The 20687-nt window shown below is 41.8% G+C and overlaps 1 protein-coding gene across 3 annotated transcripts; it reads right to left on the reverse strand.

Moving 5' to 3' along the window:
* Positions 1–357: 357 nt before the first annotated feature.
* Positions 358–20410, reverse strand: recql (RecQ helicase-like). 3 transcript variants are annotated; one of them, XM_026143016.2, is made up of 16 exons: positions 20295–20408; positions 19165–19216; positions 13647–13874; positions 13379–13558; positions 13168–13274; positions 12085–12283; positions 11809–11975; positions 9147–9228; positions 8352–8500; positions 6550–6667; positions 6312–6450; positions 6133–6224; positions 5823–6039; positions 4382–4511; positions 2661–2800; positions 358–1093 (listed from the first exon to the last, which is right to left on the reverse strand). In XM_026143016.2, exons 2-15 carry the CDS (start codon positions 19172–19174, stop codon positions 2696–2698), a joined length of 1923 nt encoding a protein of 640 aa, XP_025998801.1. In that variant the 5' UTR covers positions 19175–19216; positions 20295–20408; the 3' UTR covers positions 358–1093; positions 2661–2695. The 3 variants fall into 3 exon arrangements, with proteins under 3 accessions (XP_025998801.1, XP_080146180.1, XP_080146181.1); XM_080290054.1 differs by lacking the exon at positions 2661–2800 and having other exon boundaries at positions 20295–20410; XM_080290055.1 differs by lacking the exons at positions 2661–2800; positions 20295–20408 and adding an exon at positions 20106–20187.
* Between the last annotated feature and the right edge of the window lie 277 nt (positions 20411–20687).

Genomic DNA, 20687 nt, shown 5'->3' on the forward strand with positions numbered 1-20687 from the left:
AGTGTGTAAGCTCATCTCAGAATGTTTGAGTTGGCAATTTGTCTTAATTTTGTCTTTGTCTTAAACTTTTTGGCTTAAAGTGACAAACTCCAACGATCTCAAACATCCTACTCATCATCCTCGTCTACATTTTCATGATCATAATTTTTGCGCATATGATTGATTATTACAGAGTTATGTAATATCATAATTTCATGATATTCATGAAAATAGAAAATTAACTTTTATTACTTCCGTTACAATTTCCTGAGGCATAAATCATTTGACACGGGGGCCATAAAACATTGGTTTGACACGAGGTAGGTAATTTCTCTCTCTTCCATCTATATAATAATAAATATAAAAATATACAAGACATCCAAACAAAGTTCATTTTATTTTTATATTTAAACAGTAACAAAAGTCAGCAGCGGACCAGCTTTCTCCTGCCACTGATGCGTGTCCACAGGGTTCGAGCTGTCTGGGCAATGATCAGTCCACGGGGCAGACGGAGGCTCTTCAAAGGCTCCCTGATACAGGCCAGCACTCCTGGGTGTGTGGGCTGCCCCAAGTACTCGTGGGAAATGTAGTTTATTCTCCTCAGCTGTTCGCCATAATAATTCCTGAGGTCGCAGAGCTCCTCAGCTGCTGTGTCAGAGATGATGGAGGTCTGGGAAGGAGAGCTAGGCACAGTGATATAGGTGGATGGACAGGGAACATGCCCTGTGGCTGCTGCTGTGTGAGCACAAGCTTTCCTTCGCATTCTCTGAGGGGTGCTGGATTTGCAACTGGAACAAGGTTTATCTGAATGTGACGGTGTTTTCTGACAATCACTGATTCCTACATGATGTACTCTGTTCATTTCAACATCCGCCTCAATTATATGTTGAAATACGATAGGTTTATTCTTCTTTTCCTCTGCCTTCCCATATCTGTCCGGTCTCGCCATCTGCTTGTTTGTCTGGCTGACTGGCTTCAGGTCTTGTCTTCTCGATACGTTCCTCTTTTCTTTAAATATTATCTGTTTAGGTTGTGGGGGACAGCTGTCCTCCACAACAGTGGAGTCTAAGGTCATATTGACATCCTCTTCATTCACTTTAACAGCTGAGGTGTCCTGTAAACATGAAATTCAATGTTAGTGAAGTCTTCATTCTGGAATAAGCCACTGGATGTACACAAAGAGGTGAATGTGTCAAAATAGAGAAACTTAAAGTATCATGTTCATAAAGTGTATACAGCAACAGAATATTTAACCTACAAGTAACCAGGAATGTGTTAGTTTGATGAAATGTTAGCGAGAGCTTGGTGAAACATGCTTCTGTGTAAAATCTGAATATTTAAGATTTTACACTAAGCCCAACAGGCGTGGGCGAGAAAATATAATCAAGATAACCTTTATTATGCCCAAGGGGCAATTTGCTTTGTAGCCAGCTGCATAAATAACACATCCACCCAAAATTACATAACAGAATTTCAAAAATGAATAGTGGTAGGGACGAATGAGAATTTAAATCTGTTTGTTCTGCAACGAGGCAAGAAATACCTCCTCCCTGAAGGCAACAGCTGATACTCTTAAAAAAAACAAAAAAAAACAGAGGGTGTCATAGCACCCTGAATCCATTCTGACTTCAGGGTCGCCCTCCCTTTATGCATGAGGGCAAGATCATTTAGCTGCCACTTTGCTACACAATTTAAAAATGAGCTCCAGCCTTTTCTTATTTTTCAGGCTAAGAGACCCAAACCAGCAGATTAAAGAAAATGAAAACAGACTCAATAAAACAAGAACATTTTCATAAAAAATATTATCCACATTAAAACCACTTAGTTTCCGATACAAATACATACGCTGGTGAGTCTTTGCACATATGGTGTCTGTAATCACATCAAATTTAAACTTTTAATTAAGTATGGTGCCCAGATATTTATATTTCTCTATCCCCTCAATTTCTTGCCCAGGAATACAAACAGGGTTAGATGACATTTTTTATTTAGAAAAAAATCAACAACCATTTCCTTTATTTTAAACACATTAATGTCAAGAAAAGACTGTCCACACCATGCTTACAAAGTCCTCTACAACTGGGCCACAGTCACAATCTGTATCGTGGAGCAGAGAGAGACGATAACGGAGTCGTCTGCAAACTTGATTATATGTCCGTCCTGGTCTGGTCTGACACTCATTTGTATAAAGAACCAAAGTGGAGAAAGGACACACGCTTGGGGGGAAACAGTGGAAGATAAAAGCACATCTGATAAAATATTGTTGACTCTCACTTTCTGAGGTCTATCTGTTAAAAAGTCAATAAGCCAAGAAATCAGTCCAGAATCAACATTAAATGTACGGATGAGATGTCTTGCTAAAATATGGGGCTGAAGACAAAAAGCAGGCAATAAAAGTTTGCTACACCATCCATGTGCTTCAAAACCATATAGAGCAAGGTGCACACAGCATCCTCTACCCTACCTATTACCTGTTCTATAGGGGGTGAGGAGGTGTAATTTATCCTGAGTAGCATGCAAAAGCTCATGTTTTACAAGCTTCTCAAAAGTTTTCATCACCATGGAAGTCAAAGCAACAGGCTGAAAATCAGGATTTTAAAAATGCGGTAACAAGTAACAGTGTTCATAGCACCATGCATACACAAGCAACTGTGAACAGAGTAGGGAATGATGAACTGTACTTTGTAAACTTGTCCTCTGGGCAGGTGAGAGAGGGCTATGGGAGATGTGTCTTGATTTTCTTGGACACAGTGGCATCTCCACAGCTCTGAACTGATCTCTTTCCCTCTTTGGATTTGCCCTTGCCACTGGAGACTTTTACCTGCAGGTCATTAACAAAAGTGCTTTATCCGAATAGGTTCACACCGATGTGGAATGTATGAGTCGACACTAGAAGGGGAGGACATGCAACAATCCAGGACAGAATCTGATTCAGTGCCAAAACAGGAAACCGTGAGATCTCAGAACGGTACTGCTGTAAAGATCTAATTTACAACCCCATTTCCAAAAAAGTTAGAAAAGATCCTCTGCATTCAAGTATTAAGTATTTCAAGTCTGAGGAGTTGTAGCTTTCTATATCAGTGTGATTTGTCCACCATCATTGTTTATATAAACACAGATCCCTCCTCCCGTTAAACGGGAAAATCCACTTGTTAGCTTTAATGTTCGGGTGTGTAGAGCACTGTAAAGCAAAGAGGACTGTGCAGAGGAGAGCATATTTTAGTTGGCTAGTTCTGTGAGTGTAGCTGTTGAATTGAAGAGTACATTGACAAGTAGTTTTACTTAGTTTATTCATAAAAAAAATTAATTATCTTTTCTGAAGCAATTATATTTTTTTTGCTAATTTTTTTTTTTTTGATAATGCTTGGAAACTCCAGGAAGAGAAGCAGCTGAACATTTTTACTGCAACCAATTTTTAGGACTATTTACATGTGGCATAAATAATACATGCAAAAGTTTATGTCCCGAACAGAAGTAATGAAAGTCATGCATTTTTCTGTGTACCCTGTACCCATACCATTGACCTGTTTAACCCTTTTATAACCCATTTATATTAAATAGCTTTATTTCCAATTCAATTCAGTTTTATTTATACAGCGCCAAATCACAACAACAGCACACTTTATATTGTAAGGTAGACCCTACAATAATACGGATGACCTGATATCGTCGTGTTGGTGTTGTTCCCACATCATCACAATAAATGTTGTTCCGGGTTCAACATTGCAAGTGACCAATCACATAGTTGTGACGTCATGCTTTTGCGACTACAACACGAGGATATCAAATCGTGCCAATAATACAGTACATACAGAGAAAAACCCAACAATCATATGACCCCCTATGAGCGAGCACTTTGGCGACAGTGGGAAGGAAAAACTCCCTTTTAACAGGAAGCAGGAAACAGGAAAACCTCCGGCAGAACCAGGCACAGGGAGGGGCGGGGCCATCTGCTGCGATAGGTTAGGGTGAGAGAAGTAAGACAGGGATCTAAAAGTGTTTATTTTGACTAGAGTGTCCTTATGACATTTTTATTCACTTAGAGCTTTTAAATAGAACATAAATGGTTTATTAGGCTCTTTTGGATTAGTTACTAATAAAAAAAATATTCCAAACAGTACAGTGCAGTCTGCTCACTCTGATCTGTTTGTGCTGGCACTCAGTCTGATTGTAGCTGTAATATCTTACAAATTGGAAATGTTTGTTCAAACCTGTTGCAAACAAAGACAGTGTGATGTACTAACTAAAGTGAGTGTTTTAAAATTCAGGCCTAACTACACCCAACTGTGACATGAAAACAGATGTGATTTGTAACTTACTTTGTAGTTAGGGTTAGGTGTTATACTAAAAAACTCTCCTAAATGATGGTAACAGAAGAATATGTTTTTTCCTTCAAACTTACCAAAGCAGTTCCGGCCCCTGCATCTCTCATCTTCACGCTCAGTGTGTGTGTCGGGTTCTTCAGCAGAGAAGCTTTGCGGCCCAGCTTCATGTAGAAGTAGGTGGTGTAAGGTGTGAAGCTGAAATCCTCTCTGAGGTCAACACATTGGGAAGAACTCTGTGTCAGACAGACTTAATGGTCACAGGATCAGAGCTTTATCTTTAATCCCATGAACTAGAGACTTACACAGCCTGATGGTTTGCCACAGTCAGTCAGGTCAAGTTAAGGTGAGTTTATTCAAAGAAAGTAAAAGTGAAAAGCATGTCTGGCCTTTAACTTCAGCTACTCCTCTCTATAGACTAAATATGGTCCGATTTCCAACACAATGTATTTGCAGAGGCTGTGTGATTTGAGGGAAACTTCTCAATGCATTTTTGTTCTTTACATTGTGACAGGTCTGATCCTAATTAGAAAAGCTAGAATGGATATTCTGAAAAGGGCCTGATGTTTTGAGTTCAATTTAATTTATTCTGCATTTCCTAGGCCCCACATCTGCAACAGTGCACCGCTAGCTCGAAGGCTAACCTAGTGTAGAGGAAGAAAATGGTATCCAAACTTGGTTAGCAGTTTGGAGGCACTTCATTGACACCAGTGGGTTTTCTTTGCATTTCTTTGCATGAAATCAACATCTTTTTCTGACGTGTCAGAAAAGAGAGATGTGTCACACAAAGATGTTCTCTTTTAGACCAAGAAGCACTCCAAGAGCACCAACCTCTGCCCAGGCAGCTCACTCTCTTCTCCTCAGTATTTACTTTTACATTATATTTGCATTTTGTTGTCTTTGTTCTTTTTAAATGTATTTTAAGAAGATTGCAGTGCAGTAACAATAATGCATTTGGGGGTTAACTTTAAAGAAGTGCACATGTGAAATGTAAAAGTGATGTCAGAGATCAAATGTGACATATTTGGATCTAACTGTAATGCGATATTTAGAATCCTTATATACCAGTATCATATTTATTTATAAGTGACTTATGTATGTATGTATGTATATATATGTATATATTGTACTATTCTTAGTTAGCGTATTGTCTGTCTTGTCTTAATGTTGGTTTAAAATGGAGCACTGTAACAAAAAATAATTTCCCCCAGGGATCAATAAAGTATTCTGATTCTGATTCTGATTTCCTGTGCCAATACAATCAGAGGAAGCCAAATTTTAATGGATCGTTAAGCCAAGCCTTCTCTAAACCCCATCCAAGGTTTTATCAGAATTCATTCAAAACTTTTCCAGCTATCATCTCTACAGACAGGCTGACACACAGACATGCACACACTGGTCAATTAATGAACAAAAACAGAACAATAAACAAAGTCATCTTGAAAAACTGTAGTGAATTGATACTTAATAAATAAAATTGAATTAAGCTAAATCCACAGAAAGAAACGAAGCATGAATCACCTGAGGTATCCCTGCAGGAGCAGGTGAACAATCACAACTTCAGCCTGTCGCCGAGACAGCGTGGTGGTCTGAATCATCTTCCTGTGCTTTGCAGGGCCTTTCCCCATCCATGCATCCACCAGTTTCAGTGGGGTCAGTTTCTCATCCATGGAGGCTGCAAGCTCCACAATCTGCACCACTTGCCTGGCATGTTGGGTAATGTCCACAGTGGGGTAATCTGGAGGGGGGTGTTAAAAGTGAGGTGATGGATTTATGGCATATGATCGATATGGCTGACACATAAAGCAATAAATTTCATCACCACCCACACCTTTTGCTTGACTGCAAGTGTCACACATCTGGTTGCATCCTTCATCATCCCACACTTCATCAAAGTGAACTGCCATGAGAGAGCGCCGACACCTTCACAAAGCAGATATTACATTTAAGAATATATATTACATTTAAGACTGTGCAAATTGGGCAGCCCGCACTGACATCCTGTGCTACCTGTTAACATTCTGGCAGTAATCTACCATCTGTAGCAATTTCTGCTGACCAACATTCTCCATCACCACCATGGTGCTGATCCTGAAGATATCAGCGAAGCCGAAATAGACAATGCAGTCAGCCGGAGAGTCATCTCGACCTGGAGACACAACGGAAACACTTAACATTGGAATAATAACCGTGAGTAATGCTAGAACGGTATTGCTTATGCTACCAATAGAAATTATAGGCCGTCTACCTGCCCGTCCACTCTCTTGGTAGTAGTTCTCAATGGACTTGCTGATGGTGTGGTGGATGACAAACCTGACGTCAGGCTTGTCAATGCCCATGCCAAATGCCACAGTGGCTACCACAACCTAAACACACAAAAACGAAAAAAACAACTCATGTGTTTTACAGATGCATTATTCAGTGAGCTGTTTACAAGCATGGAATGGAATTTTTTTTCCAATCAGAGGTATTGCCCCTCTCTATGTATGGGGGAACTTCAGTGCTGATTTTGAACAAAATTGATATGATTTTTAGTTCGGATCACATTATTTATATAATATTTACAATCTTTTTTAATCAAGTACAGATGGAAGGTTAAGTAGATAAATTAAAGTGAAATCAAAGGCCAATTGTGGAAAAATTGTTAAATTACGTTTGCTACCACCTCTGTACAGTAGGACAGCTTTGGACAATCCCAGAAGATTTGGAAGAGACCTGCAGATTTATTACTGCTCGTTCTCTGGCATGTCCCAGACCTTTAGAGGTACTGACATCCACTTATTGAGTGTAAATAAATATTTCTTATAAAGATTTTAGTCCTACTGTATTCAAAAGAGTAATGAGCTATCTTTTAATAATTTTCTAAGCAAATTAGCTCTAGAGTTTGTGACCTAAGCCTACATGTTATCTTGACCTGGATAAAGGCTGATATCAGGCTATTAAACTCAATTGTTTAGGAAAGTGGTGTCACTTTTATATATATATATATATATATATATATATATATATATATATATATATATATATATATATATATATATATATATATATATATATACATACATACATACATACATACATACATACACACACACACACACACACACACACATATGGAAAAAAAAGACGTCCCCACCCCCCACCCCTCCCCCCAGTGGCCCTAATCCTCTTCCGTACATTGGTTATTATGATGAACTCCTCTCAGTTTCAACGTGTTTCAAGCAGATCATCGCATGGATTACTTCCAGCTGTTTACCACCTACAATGATAGGATCTCCATTTAAAAGTGACTGCTAAGAGGGAACTGGCTCTGGACTTTGTAATCCCATTTTTCCAGGTCGTTTGTGGCTTTGGATGCGCTGCTGTAGATCACGGAGCTGGAGTCATAAAACACCCTGAGTTTTCCTGGATAGTGTCTGATGATGAACTCATTTTTCCTTGAGTGTCATTCTGATTGCATTATATGCTTTTCTTTTAAGTGCAATCTAAATCCCAAAGTGCTGTTTAAAGAACACTCCTTCCACTCTACTTGATCTCCATTTTTTCCATGCAAACCACCTCCTTAGTTCCATATTCCAGGAAATAAGCTATGCTCACATCCCCCTTGAGCTCCTTTGTAATTTATAGTTCATTTTCTGACTTTGCCATGTTGATTTCTCCCTTTAATCAGAATCAGAATACTTTATTAATCCCGAAGGAAATTCCTATTATCCCCTTTTATGCTATTTAAATCTACATTTTAAGCTATGACTTAATTATTTATTTTGAGGAGCACTGACTGTAGTTTAAGCTGCTGCCATCTACAACACTACAGAAGTCCAGAAATCCACTAAAACCCTTTTTAGAAGAATATTTTAAATCCAAAAATTAGTTTTAATAATATCTAAAAGCTATGTGCTGAACCATTTATTGCAATTAAATAAAAAAATATATTAAAAATTTTTTTGTGGAATCACTCCAGGCAATATTAACCATGAGCAGAAAATCTTGACCCAATTCTTATAGAAAATCTCAGCAGAAATGCAGCTGTGCATATGTTTCTTTACTGACCTGAATTTTGTTGGAGGTCCATTTGCGGTGAACCCGGGACTTGTCCTCAGAGTCCATGTTTGCATGGTAAGGATATGCCAAGATGTCTCTTTTCTGGAGTTCTGCTGACACCAACTCTGCATCCTTCTGAGAGAATACATACACAATTCCTGTGGCATGTATGAACAAAGCAGAAAATATTCATACATGATTATTACGTATAGAAATATTCACATTATAATTGTCTATTCTAGCATGACTAAAAATACTTTGCAGAATTGAGGATATTAACCTTTTTTAGCCATTTTCCACTAGTGCCCACTCAGCTCGGATTGGCTCAAATCAACTCAATTTTAAGGGTTTTCCATTAGGTGGTAATAAGTGGTAACCAGGTACTTTTTTAGTACCTATTTGGTAAGGCTTCCAAGCAATCTGAGACAATCAGAAAATGGAACAAACTGGATGACGCCAATTGGCCAGTCAGTGGTGTCACTGGGGTCATGAGAGTGACTCCTTCTCAAAAATCAAAACCACTATTTTTGAAACCCAGCACTGAGGGAAATGGCTACACAAAAACCAATACCATGGTCCGCAAGTTTAACAGTAAGCCGTAGGCTGAGCAGAAGGTATACCATCGCCTCAGCGTCCTTCACTGTTTGTGTAGTATACAAAACCACGTTGCTATAACAACCCATGCATGTACTCAATTTTAATGGAAAATCACCAAAACAGAAGAGAATCAAATTGAGTCGGCACTAGTGGAAAAATGGCATTAGTAATGTTTTATATATGCAGCAGTCTTGTTTGTCATAGTACCTGATTGGTCCTTGTATTTACTCTTGATCAGAGCAGCTATGTCATTTACTGATGCTTCACTGACAGAATCCTTTATACGAACCTGAGAAGGAAATGAAACACGTGTTAAGTGTGTATGAAGATGGGGAGCATAGTAAAAAGAAGTTTATGAACCCTAACTCTTAACTTCTAGAGCACAGGTGTCGAAATCCAGGCCTCGAGGGTCAGTTTCCTGCAAGTTTTAGATGTGTCCTTGATCCAACACAGCTGATCTGAATTAAATGGCTAAATTACCTCCTCAACATGTCTTGAAGTTCTCCAGAGGCCTGGTAATGAACTAATCATTTGATTGAGGTGTGTTGAAATAGGGCGATATCTAAAACCTGCAGGACACCGGCCCTCGAGGCCTGGAGTTCACCACCCCTTTTCTAGAGAATTCCTCTACAGCCTTTTCGAACTTTGTGTATTCATAGAGTATCTTCTGTCAGTAAGAGTTGTTAGATCAATGCATGATCCAAACCATGTCTTGTTGAGAATTTGTATAACTTAACTTCTATAAAGGGCACTTCTACAGTCCAAAGTTATAGTCAAGGGGCTGAAAATGGAGCCAAAAACTACAGGCACTTCAGGCTGGTTTTAAAAGCCAGCAAAATACCAATAGAGTCCCATGTTAAAAAATACTAGCTCTACATTTTGACTGAAATTGTGTTAAGCGTTGGAGTTATCTGACAGAGTTGGTCACATTAGTGTTAGCCCAATTTAGCAGACATAACTAATGTAACTATACTCAGCTCACACATTTGATGTGTGAGAAAGCAAGTTGTATAAAGCTCTTTGAATGCTCGGAGCAGAAATCCTTCCTTGCTGTTTGGCATTTTCTTTTATGTGCAGGTTCAAATACACATAATAAATAAATGTCTTTGTGATTATTACATCGTATCATGTCATCATCATGTTTATTTGACAAGGTTTTAACCGTTAAAATGAAGTCGATTTGATTTAGTTATTAAATCAAACCAAAAGTAACATCAATTTATTCAATACAGTGTTAATATCTGAAATGGGACCCGCAGTAAAAAAGGTTAAGAACCTCTGCTCTATTTAATGATTATACAGTGGAGGTGACAGTTATTAACTCTGAGAAAAGATAAAGAGCTGACTTCATAAGCACATTTATTTTTTATCTTTCTATCATTATTCAGAGAGTTTGCCTTCCACCTGATATATTAGGTAGATTCAAAGACAGATGATGTCAAGCACACCACACAGTAACTGTGTGATCCGACTGTGAATAAGCAGCACACTATTTTGTCCCAAATTCACAGGGAAGAAAGAGACTGACAGATTGGTTCAGAGACTTTCAACATCCAACCACATCTAAAATATTGTTTTTCTTATATTATCCTGCATTTTCTTTTTTTATTTTACTGGCCTTTTAAAATCAGCAATGGTCCACAGACTAAAGCAGGGGTGTTGAACTCCAGTGCCAGAACTTCAAGACACGTTGAGGAGGTAATTTAGCCATTTAAATCAGCTGTGTTGGATCTAAAACCTGCAGGACACCGGCCCTCGAGGTCTGGAGTTCGACACCTTTGGACTAAAGTGTTTTTCAGTGGCTAATGTAATGTACATACTGACGTTATACCTTGGAATAACAATAGTGGTCTATTCAGCATATTTTCCCAACAGTTTAGCATATGTCCTGCTACCACCATAAATCAGTTTATGTTTGAGTATGAGGGATAATCATTTTGTGTTGGTCTCAAACTGGATATCGAGATTCATTTAAGTCTACTGTGACATCCCCGCCCGGTGATGCTGGTGTCTGTCCTGCCAAGCATGTGACAATGACATTGTATTGACTGTTGTTAATCAATTGTTTATTTTAAACTGATGCATTTTCATGTTTGCAATAACTATTCATTTGATATATCATAAACCTCTTGGCATGTCAGTCTGTATGAGATCAAATTGCTTTTTGGACATCTCATAAATCCTGTTCTGTACGGTGACAACAAAACTGGATTTTTTTATGTAGATTTTTTGGAAAAAATCATAAATAAACATTTCAGGGTAGAAATGTTTCATTATAGCATAAAGTGAATGACTCGGAAATACTATATTGGCTGTCACCCATTGGTTTGTCTTGACATGTCTTTGACAGCATAATAGACAGAAATGTCTTCAGTTTCCTTTGTCACCCATTTAAATAAAGTCAATGTAATTTCTAATAATTATTTTAATTTAAAAATAAAAACAAATCTGTTGTTTTTGGTTTTCTTTTTTTTTTTCCCCAGGTCATTTTTTTAAACTGTGTTATGGGCACTGATCACGAAGGGATGGGCAGGGTGTATACTATTGATTGACAGCTGGTGTGTCACGTTTGCTACAAGTTAAATATGAGCATATTTGTTGAAGATGGCCACCACTCCTTCAATGGACTATACTGAAAGTTAAAGACGTATTAAGGTATAAAGGTGGGGGATTCTAATTTCAATCTAATATACAGAAATTAACAATTTCTTCACAGAGTTCGTAGCTGTTGCGGCTTAGCAAACTACCAGCCAATCAGACAACGGTATTGCCTGTTGCTAGGGTAAAAATGTACATTTCTAAACACATATTTTTATATTAAAACATTTGACTGGCTAAGTGGATTTTTGAGTGCAGTGACAGTGCTTACTTCATAGTAGAGATTAGTTCGATTGAAGGAAGCAGTGAGCGTGATTGCCTGTGGCACACACAGGATCTTCTCGCAGTCTTTCAGGACACTACTGGTTGCTGTGGCTGTGAGGCCAAGGAGGGGCACTTTGGGGAACTGCCTCTTCAGGATGCCTAGCATCTTATAATCTGAACGACAAGCACACAGGTGAACCAGTATGTAGCACATCATAGCGACGGGGGGGGCGGGGGGGGGGGGGGGTGCTTACTAAATATGATCTGAGGTCAGAATACTCACCTGGTCTGAAGTCATGACCCCATTGGCTGCAACAGTGCACCTCATCAACAGCAATACGATTCAGGAGGTTTGCTTTGTAGGCTTTCTCCAGACGAGACATTAGGAGCTTGCTCTTAGCAATTTTCTCTGGAGTCACGTACACCAGCTTGAAGGGGGCCTTTGGATCTGTCATTCCAGCCATGACCGTCTTAGCATGCTCCTGCGAATGATGGAAACAAAAAACAAGCTGCAGTTTAGTGCCAGAAACATAAAGCTCTGCAGTTGTTGTGGATCATTACAGATGATCCATCCATGTTGTTTAGATGCCCTAAAGCCATCTCAGTCTTCATTTCTTGTCCACAGCAGAAGTGTGTGTAATGTCACTAAACGATTCTTGGACACACTGGTGAACAGTGAGTGCAGTTCCCATGGTTATTTCATTGTTGCTTAAAGCAAAATGAAGACATGGATACAAAATTAAAAGCGGTTGTCAAGAAAGTCAGTTTACTCATCAGATATGAACAGCAGTCATGGAATATACAGAATGAATGATTTTGGATGATCTCTCACATTAGTTTTGTAAACCAGTGAAAACAAGATCACAGCTCCTTGAGGCAACTATTGTTGTGATTGTGGCTGTACAAATCAAATGTTACTGAATTGAATAGAAGATAGTACCTGTACGTGTAGTTTTATTTTCTCCCTAAAACTCTGTTTTGCTAGTCTGTGCATTCACACACACATTTGCAAGTTCACTTTCATGAGACATACTATTAAACTATCAACACATGTGTATGTGTGAATTTTTGACAGATGTGTACATCTGTCAAAAGCTATGGCTCAGGCTGTCACAAAAGAAGGCTACCTGGAGGGAGAGTGGGTATGACCTCTAGTTTTTTTCCACTCTATATCTTTGGAATCACAACACATAACACAGTTGGCTAGCAGATTTTTTTCCTTTCCAAAAATCTGCACCCTTTCAGTAAAACAAACACATAGTTACAACTTGTATCCAAAATGTGGATTACAAAAGGCAATTCTTTTCTTTCCGCACACACGCATAATCCTCAAATAATCTTTTTCTACATGGCAGGCAGTTCTTACTCTGCTACTGGATGCATTGAGCATGACTGCCGACACGTCAATAGTCTTCAGGTACATCAACTGGTCCTCCATCAGGGATACAAGTGGAGTGATGACCAGTGTAAAGCCTGATAAATGATAAAAGTAAAAGAAATAAGTCGTAAGAAGAAGAGCATAAAACTGGAAGGACAGATGTTTTGTTCCAAAACTCTGCATGTGTGTCTCACTGTACCATTAGAACAGATTGCAGGAAGCTGATAGCAGAGACTCTTCCCTCTTCCTGTGGGCATGACCAGGAACAGGTCCTTGCCTGACATGGTCAGGTTGATGGCTTTCAGCTGCAAAGGTCTGAAGTTAGAGAGATGGAATGTGGCCTTCAGGTGCTGCTCCACGTTGCTGGACCATGGAAAATCTATAAAGCATGATGTTACTGCATGTCAACACAGTGCACAGACGTGGCATATTTCTACAACTAGTTGTCTAGTCTGTCTGTCGAGTACCTGTGCCATCATATCGTTGCATTTCCTGCTTGCTCATCGCTGGCTTGGCTTCAGATGCCTTTGAGGCAGAAGAAGATAAAGGCTGTGCAGTGTCACAGGCCTCCTCCAGCTGCTGCAGCAGGGCATTCTTCCGAGAAGTGAGCTCAGCCTTTTTCTGCAGGATCTCTGCGAGCTGCAGTTCCACTGTGTCCAGCTCGGCCTCGATCGAGTCCAGCTCGACCTGCATATCTAAACAGCAACACCAGGAACATTGGTAGCAGGCTCCAAGCACTTATTTGTTGTGTCTTTGGACCCCAAACAGTTCAGCAATGCCCAGATAATAACTACTCTTGGGCAATCAATTCTGGTTTGTTCAAAATCACTCATCCATTCAGCTTGCGCATGTCCAGAAGTGGCCACCAACTAATTAAGTCTGTAATTTTTTTTTTATTTGCATGGTTTTCTTTTGCTATTCTTACTGCATAAAGTTTTTAACTAACATCAGCTCTTTTCATAAATATAAACCCATAAAACACCAGTTTGTTTGTACAATGCCCTTGTTGGAAGACAACCTCAAAAATGACAATTTCCTATATTTGCAGTGCTACTGGATTTCTTATATTGTTAATAGTAGAGTTTAAGACATGTCCTCGATTAACAACAACATATATTATTATTTTTGTGCACGTAAAGCAAAAGTTGATAAAACTCCCACTCAGCTTATTCATGGCCAAAAGTGGCCACCTCCTGTTTACATTCATAAAATACAATAAAATATATATATATATATATATATATATATATTTGAGTGAGAAAGGTGATATCTCCGTGAATCGCTACCTTATCGTGGTGGAGGGGTTTGTGTGTCCCAGGGATCCCAGGGGCTATGTTGTCTGGGGGCTTTTGCCCCCTGGTAGGGTCTCCCATGGCAAATTGGTCCTGGGTGAGGGACCAGACAAAGAGCGATTCAGAAGACCCTTATGAAGAGAACATCGAGGGAACAGTTTACCCTGCCCGGGATAGGGTTACCGGGGCTCCGCCCTGGAGCCAAGCCCGGGGAGGGTGCCCGAGGGCAAGCGTCTGGTGGCCGGGCCTTAGTCCATGGGGCACGGCCAGGCACAGCCCGAAGAGGAGACATGGGCCCATCCTCCCGCAGGCCCACCACCCGCAGGAGGCACCATAGGGGTCGGGTGCATTGTGTGCCGGGTGGCGGCCAGGAGCGGAGGCCCTGGCAGACTGATCCCCGGCTGCCAAGACTGGCAATAGGGACATGGAATGTCACCTTTCTGGTGGGGAAGGAGCCTGAGTTAGTGCGTGAGGTTGAGCGGTACCGGCTAGATATAGTCGGGCTCACCTCTACGCATGGCTTGGGCTCTGGAACCAGTCTCCAGGAGAGGGGCTGGACTCTGTCTCAGTCTGGAGTTGCCCCTAGTGAGAGGCGGTGGGCTGGGGTGGGTATTCTAATATCCCCTTGGCTTGCTGCCGGTACGTTGGGGTTTTTCCCGGTGGATGAGAGGGTTTGTTCCCTGCGCCTTAGGGTCGGGGAACGGGTCCTGACTGTCATCTGCGCTTATGCGCCGAGTGGCAGTTCAGAGTACCCAGCCTTCTTAGAGTCCCTGGGGGGGTGCTGGAGGGTGCTCCACCTGGAGACTCTGTTGTCCTCCTGGGAGACTTCAATGCTCACGTGGGTAACGACAGCGAGACCTGGAGGGGCGTGATTGGGTGGAACGGCCTCCCTGATCTGAACCCAAGCGGTGTTTTGTTATTGGACTTCTGTGCAAATCACAGTTTGGCCATAACAAACACCTTGTTCGAACATAAGAGTGTCCATAAGTGCACGTGACACCAGGACGCTCTAGGCTGTAGGTAAATGATCGATTTTGTAATCGTATCACCAGACCTGCGACCATATGTTCTGGACACTCGGGTAAAGAGAGGGGCTGAGCTGTCAACTGATCACCACCTGGTGGTGAGTTGGATCAGGTGGCGGGGGAGGACGCTGGACAGACCCGGTGCACCTAAACGCGTAGTGAGGGTGTGCTGGGAACATCTAGCAGAGGCCCCAGTCCGCGAGATCTTCAATGCACACCTCCGGCAGAGCTTCAACAGCATTCCGAGGGAGACTGGGGACATTGAGTCCGAATGGACCATGTTCAGCGTCTCCATTGCCGAAGCTGCTTCATTGAGCTGCGGCCGCAAGGTGGTTGGTGCCTGCCGTGGTGGTAATCCCCGAACCAAATGGTGGATACCAGAAATGAAGGGAGCCACCAGGCTGAAGAAGGAGTCCTATCGGGCTTGGTTAGCCTGTGGGACTCCGGAGGCAGCCGACAGGTATCGACAGGCCAAGTGGAATGCGGCTCGGGCAGTGGCTGAAGCAAAAACTCGGGTGTGGGAGGAGTTCGGAGAGACCATGGAAAAAGACTTTCGGACTGCCTCGAAGAGATTCTGGCAAACCGTCAGGAATCTCAGGAGGGGAAAGCGGTGCTCTACCCGCACTGTGTATAGTGCTGGCGGAGCGCTGCTGACATCGACTGAGAAAATTGTCAGGCGGTGGAAGGAATACTTCTCCTTAATCCCACTGACACGTCTTCCGAGGAGGAAGCAGAGTCTGGGGATGAGGGGAATGACCCGCCAATTTCCGGGGGCGAGGTCACTGAGGCAGTTAAACAACTCCTTGGTGGCAGAGCCCCTGGTGTTGATGAGGTCCGAGTACCTGAAGGCTCTGGACGTTGTAGGGCTGTACTGGTTGACACACCTCTACAATGTTGCGTGGAGATCAGGGGCAGTACCCCTGGACTGGCAGACCGGGGTGGTGGTCCCCATCTTTAAGAAGGGAGACCGGAGGGTGTGTTCCAACTACAGGGGATCACACTCCTCAGCCTCCCTGGGAAAGTCTATGCCAGGGTGCTGGAAAGGAGAGTTCGTCCGCTAGTCGAACCTCGGATACAGGAGGAACAATGCGGTTTTCGCCCTGGTCGCAGAACACTGGACCAGCTCTTTATCCTCTCAGGGATACTTGAGGGTGCATGGGAGTTTGCCCAACCAGTCTACATGTGTTTTGTGGGCTTGGAGAAGGCATTCGACCGTGTCCCTCGGGGTGTCCTGTGGGAGGTGTTGCGGGAGTATGGGATGTCTGGCCCATTGCTACGGGCCATTCGATCCCTATACAACCGTTGCAAGAGCTTGGTTCGCATTGCCGGCAATAAGTCGGACTCATTCCCGGTGGGTGATGGGCTCCGCCAGGGCTGCCCTTTGTCACCGGTTCTGTTCATAATTTTTATGGACAGGATTTCTAGGTGCAGCCAAGTGGCAGAGGGCTTTCAATTTGGTGGCCTCAGAATCTCATCTCTGATTTTTGCGGATGATGTGGTTCTGTTGGCTTCATCGGGTGGGGGCCTCCAGCTCGCACTGGAACGGTTCGCAGCCGAGTGTGAAGCAGCGGGAATGAGGATCAGCACCTCCAAATCTGAGGCCATGGTTCTCAGCCGGAAAAGGGTGGAGTGCCCACTCCGTGTCGGGGATGAGTTCCTGCCCCAAGTGGAGGAGTTCAAGTATCTCGGGGTCTTGTTCGCGAGTGATGGGAGAAGGGAGCCGGAGATCGACAGACGGATTGGGGCTGCAGCTGCAGTAATGCGGACGCTGCACCGGTCCGTCGTGGTGAAGAGGGAGCTGAGTGTAAAAGCGAAGCTCTCAATTTACCGGTCGATCTACGTCCCTACCCTCACCTATGGCCACGAGCTGTGGGTACTGACCGAAAGAACGAGATCGCAGATACAAGCGGCAGAAATGAGCTTCCTCCGAAGGGTGGCTGGCCTCTCCCTTAGAGATAGGGTGAGAGGTTCGGCCATCCGGGAGGGGCTCAGAGTAGAGCAGCTGCTGCTCCACATCGAAAGGAGCCAGCTGAGGTGGTTCGGGCATCTGACAAGGATGCCTCCTGAGTGAGGTGTTCCGGGCATGTCCCATCGGGAGGAGGCCCCGGGGCAGACCCAGGACACGCAGGAGAGATTATATCTCTCGGCTGGCCTGGGAACGCCTTGGTATTCCCCCGGATAAGCTGGAGGAGGTGGCTGGGGAGAGGGAGGTCTGGGCCTCTCTGCTTAGGCTGCTGCCCCCGCGACCCGGCCTCGGATAAAGCGGATGAAGATGGATGGATGGATGGATGAAACATTGTCTGACTTGAGTTTTTAAATTAGCACCAGTCCTAGTCATAAAATTCAGAATTTTGACCCTTTCAAAACCAGTTACATCACATCATTCTGATGATTTACAAAGAGATAAAAGGATAAAATAATTATTTTTTACCAAATAATACAAGCAATCTGATTTATTTTCTAACCATGATTGCAGTTAAATGTATATCAATAATTAACCTTTTACGATTATATATGAGTCATTACTTTTTTGAAAAGAAAAAAAAAAAAAAAACTCCCACTCAGCTTGTTAGTGGAAAATTTGGCGACCACCTGTTTACGTTCACAAAATGTTATAAAATTAATACATATTAAAACAGTTTCCACTCGATTTCTCAAATTGGCATCATTCCTTGTCATTAAAACCAAAAAAAAAAAAAAATTTACCCTCTAAATGCTAGTTAGGTTGTCTATTACCAGTAACTTTTTTTTTTTAGAAAAAAAAAAGAAAAGAAAAAAAGAGGATAACGTTCTCATTTTGTCACCATATAATTGTTTTCAGTCAGCGTTAAAGGTCAGTACCAGTAACAATGATTTATTTTTACTTTTTTGCATTTACTTTCAGTCTTCTTCAGTCACCTTTCTCACTCACTATGTGTTAAAAGACCTCTCTGCACTGAATCATACTTGTTATTAATCTCTGGCTCTCTTCCACAGCATGTCTTTTATCCTGCCTTCCTTCTCTCACCCCAACTGGTCGCGGCAGATGGCCGCCTCCCCCCAACCCTGGTTCTACCAGGGTCTGATTTTATCTTTAGCGGTGCACTTTTTGGTCCTACCTGCTTTAATTCATTCACCCTTTAGCTGACCTAAGGAGATCGGAAGAGAGCCTTTGTTAAAACACAGTCATCTAAATTAAAAATAAAAGGCATAAAGGATTCAACCAAAATAGAATCTAAATAAAGAAACATCTTTATGACAGTGTGACTGACAGTGACGTCTTGAAAACTAAAGGAGCACTTTCATTACTGTGTTGGCTATATCTGCGATACGTTATGTACCGTCAGCTCCTTTCATAGAGACAGAAATGTGCAGCATGTTCTCTCAGTGGACTGGTGTTGTTAGAGTGGGCAGAGTAGACAGCCAGGTCTCACACCTACACAGTAACAAGAGCCCTGAGAATCACACCCCCGCAGTTAATGATCTTATTCCTTCACCTCCCTCTGGAGTTGTGGCAGTGTTATCGTCTCCAGTCGCCATGCTAACAACATTGTCTCCAATACAAAAGCTATCACAGCTATTTTATCACATGTATGCATATCAGTACTGTTCATTGTTCACTGCTCCACAAAAAACTCAGCAAACAATTAATTGGAAAAATATTAAAAAGTATAAACAGAAATACTTACCTGTATTCATATTTCACAGTCTGATGTGCTCAGGAGGAAATCAGCTTTCAGGCTGTCACAGGCATAAACCATATAAAAAATAAACTTTAAAAAACAGTCAACTTCATGATTTTGTATGATAATATGTATGACCGGAAACAACGGTACAAAGTCGACAGAAGTGTGTGTGTTAGTCCCCATAGGGAAATAGTTCCTCTGCATTTAACCCATTCACCCAGTGAAGCAGTGGGCAGCCACCAGTGCAGCGCCCGGGGAGCACTATGTAGGGACGGTACCTTGCTCAGGGGTACCTCAGGGTAGCCGTTCAGTGGAGTCGAACCTCCGACCTTCCGATCATGGGGCCACCACTCTACCTAATGAGCTATCCCTGCCCCCTTTAAGGTCGTCTTTCTACATCTATAAGTTTCATTTTTATTTGCCAGTGAGATATCTGAATGTAAAGCGGACTGCATTTTTATCAGTGGTGTTCAGACCATTTTGTTTCTATTTATTTCTGTGAATGAGTACTTGGAGTAATTTCTTTTTTAAAATTTATTACTCGTGTTAAAATTCGGGGAAACGTTCATGTTGTAATTTCTTAAGCAGACGATTTACTTCTAAATTTAATTAAAAATTCAGAATCAGAACTACAGCTAAAGTTACTCCATATTACTGAGACTTAGCCAGCCACGTGAAATTCATTACGCTGTCCAGGCTTAATAGGCATAGACTAATATTAATCCCACAAACCTGTTACAGCAGCACAAAGGTCTGGACGTAAAATTAAATTAAATTACATTACATTAAATAGGTAAAAAATAATAAAATAGTGAAAACGCCAAAAGACTCATGGTTACTACATGCAGTAAAAGACACTATGTCACAGATTTTTTTTATATGCACATAAAGTGCATATAATGAATATTAATAAAGGTAACATGCTAGACTCTAAAGCGGTGCACCTGTTTGATCGCATTGTAGCTAGCTGCTAGTTTGTTATGGTAATGAGCATCAGGAGCCTGGAGAGTGCTGTTCAGTAACTCAGTCTCCTCTAGCTCAAAGGAACCACCGTCATTCATTCACTTTCACTTTCTTGGTGAATTTAGCCTCTGCGACAAAACTTCGAAACGCACAAATTTCAATCGACTAACCATTGAAAAAACACTGTATCCACGACCACGTCTTCCCGTTGGAGCAGCTACTCAGTTGCTACAACAGACAGACTGACAAAAAGAAACTCGGAAGCATATGCATCAGAGAAGACTCGGGACATTTTCGCCCCGAGCTTAATCCACTAGGCTGTCTGCAAATACCTTCTCCTGCTGGACGATTTACACCCTTTATCAACTATAACCAATTTTAATATATTACACATTTTAAATACATGAAGTCGGCGTTTAATAGGTAAACTGGAAAGTCTGGGTGAAAACAAAGCAATCAGGCAGTTACACATTTCTACATTGTTTGCCTGACAGACCAAACGCAGGCGTTAAAACAAGCGCGCACAATGTGGTACATTCAAGATGAGCAAATGTGTTGTTACG

This window comes from Astatotilapia calliptera, chromosome 15 (assembly GCF_964374335.1).
Source record: "Astatotilapia calliptera chromosome 15, fAstCal68.1, whole genome shotgun sequence".
Classification (NCBI taxonomy): domain Eukaryota; kingdom Metazoa; phylum Chordata; class Actinopteri; order Cichliformes; family Cichlidae; genus Astatotilapia; species Astatotilapia calliptera.

Bases quoted from the DNA above. Each gene is read 5' to 3' on its own strand.
- recql (XM_080290054.1), bottom strand. The intron at 13,275-13,378 runs GTACAGTGAGAC...ATCATTTATCAG, and splicing joins TCCTGCAATCTGTTCTAATG to GCTTTACACTGGTCATCACT. The intron at 4,512-5,822 runs GTGATTCATGCT...TGTTGACCTCAG, and splicing joins CTCCTGCAGGGATACCTCAG to AGAGGATTTCAGCTTCACAC.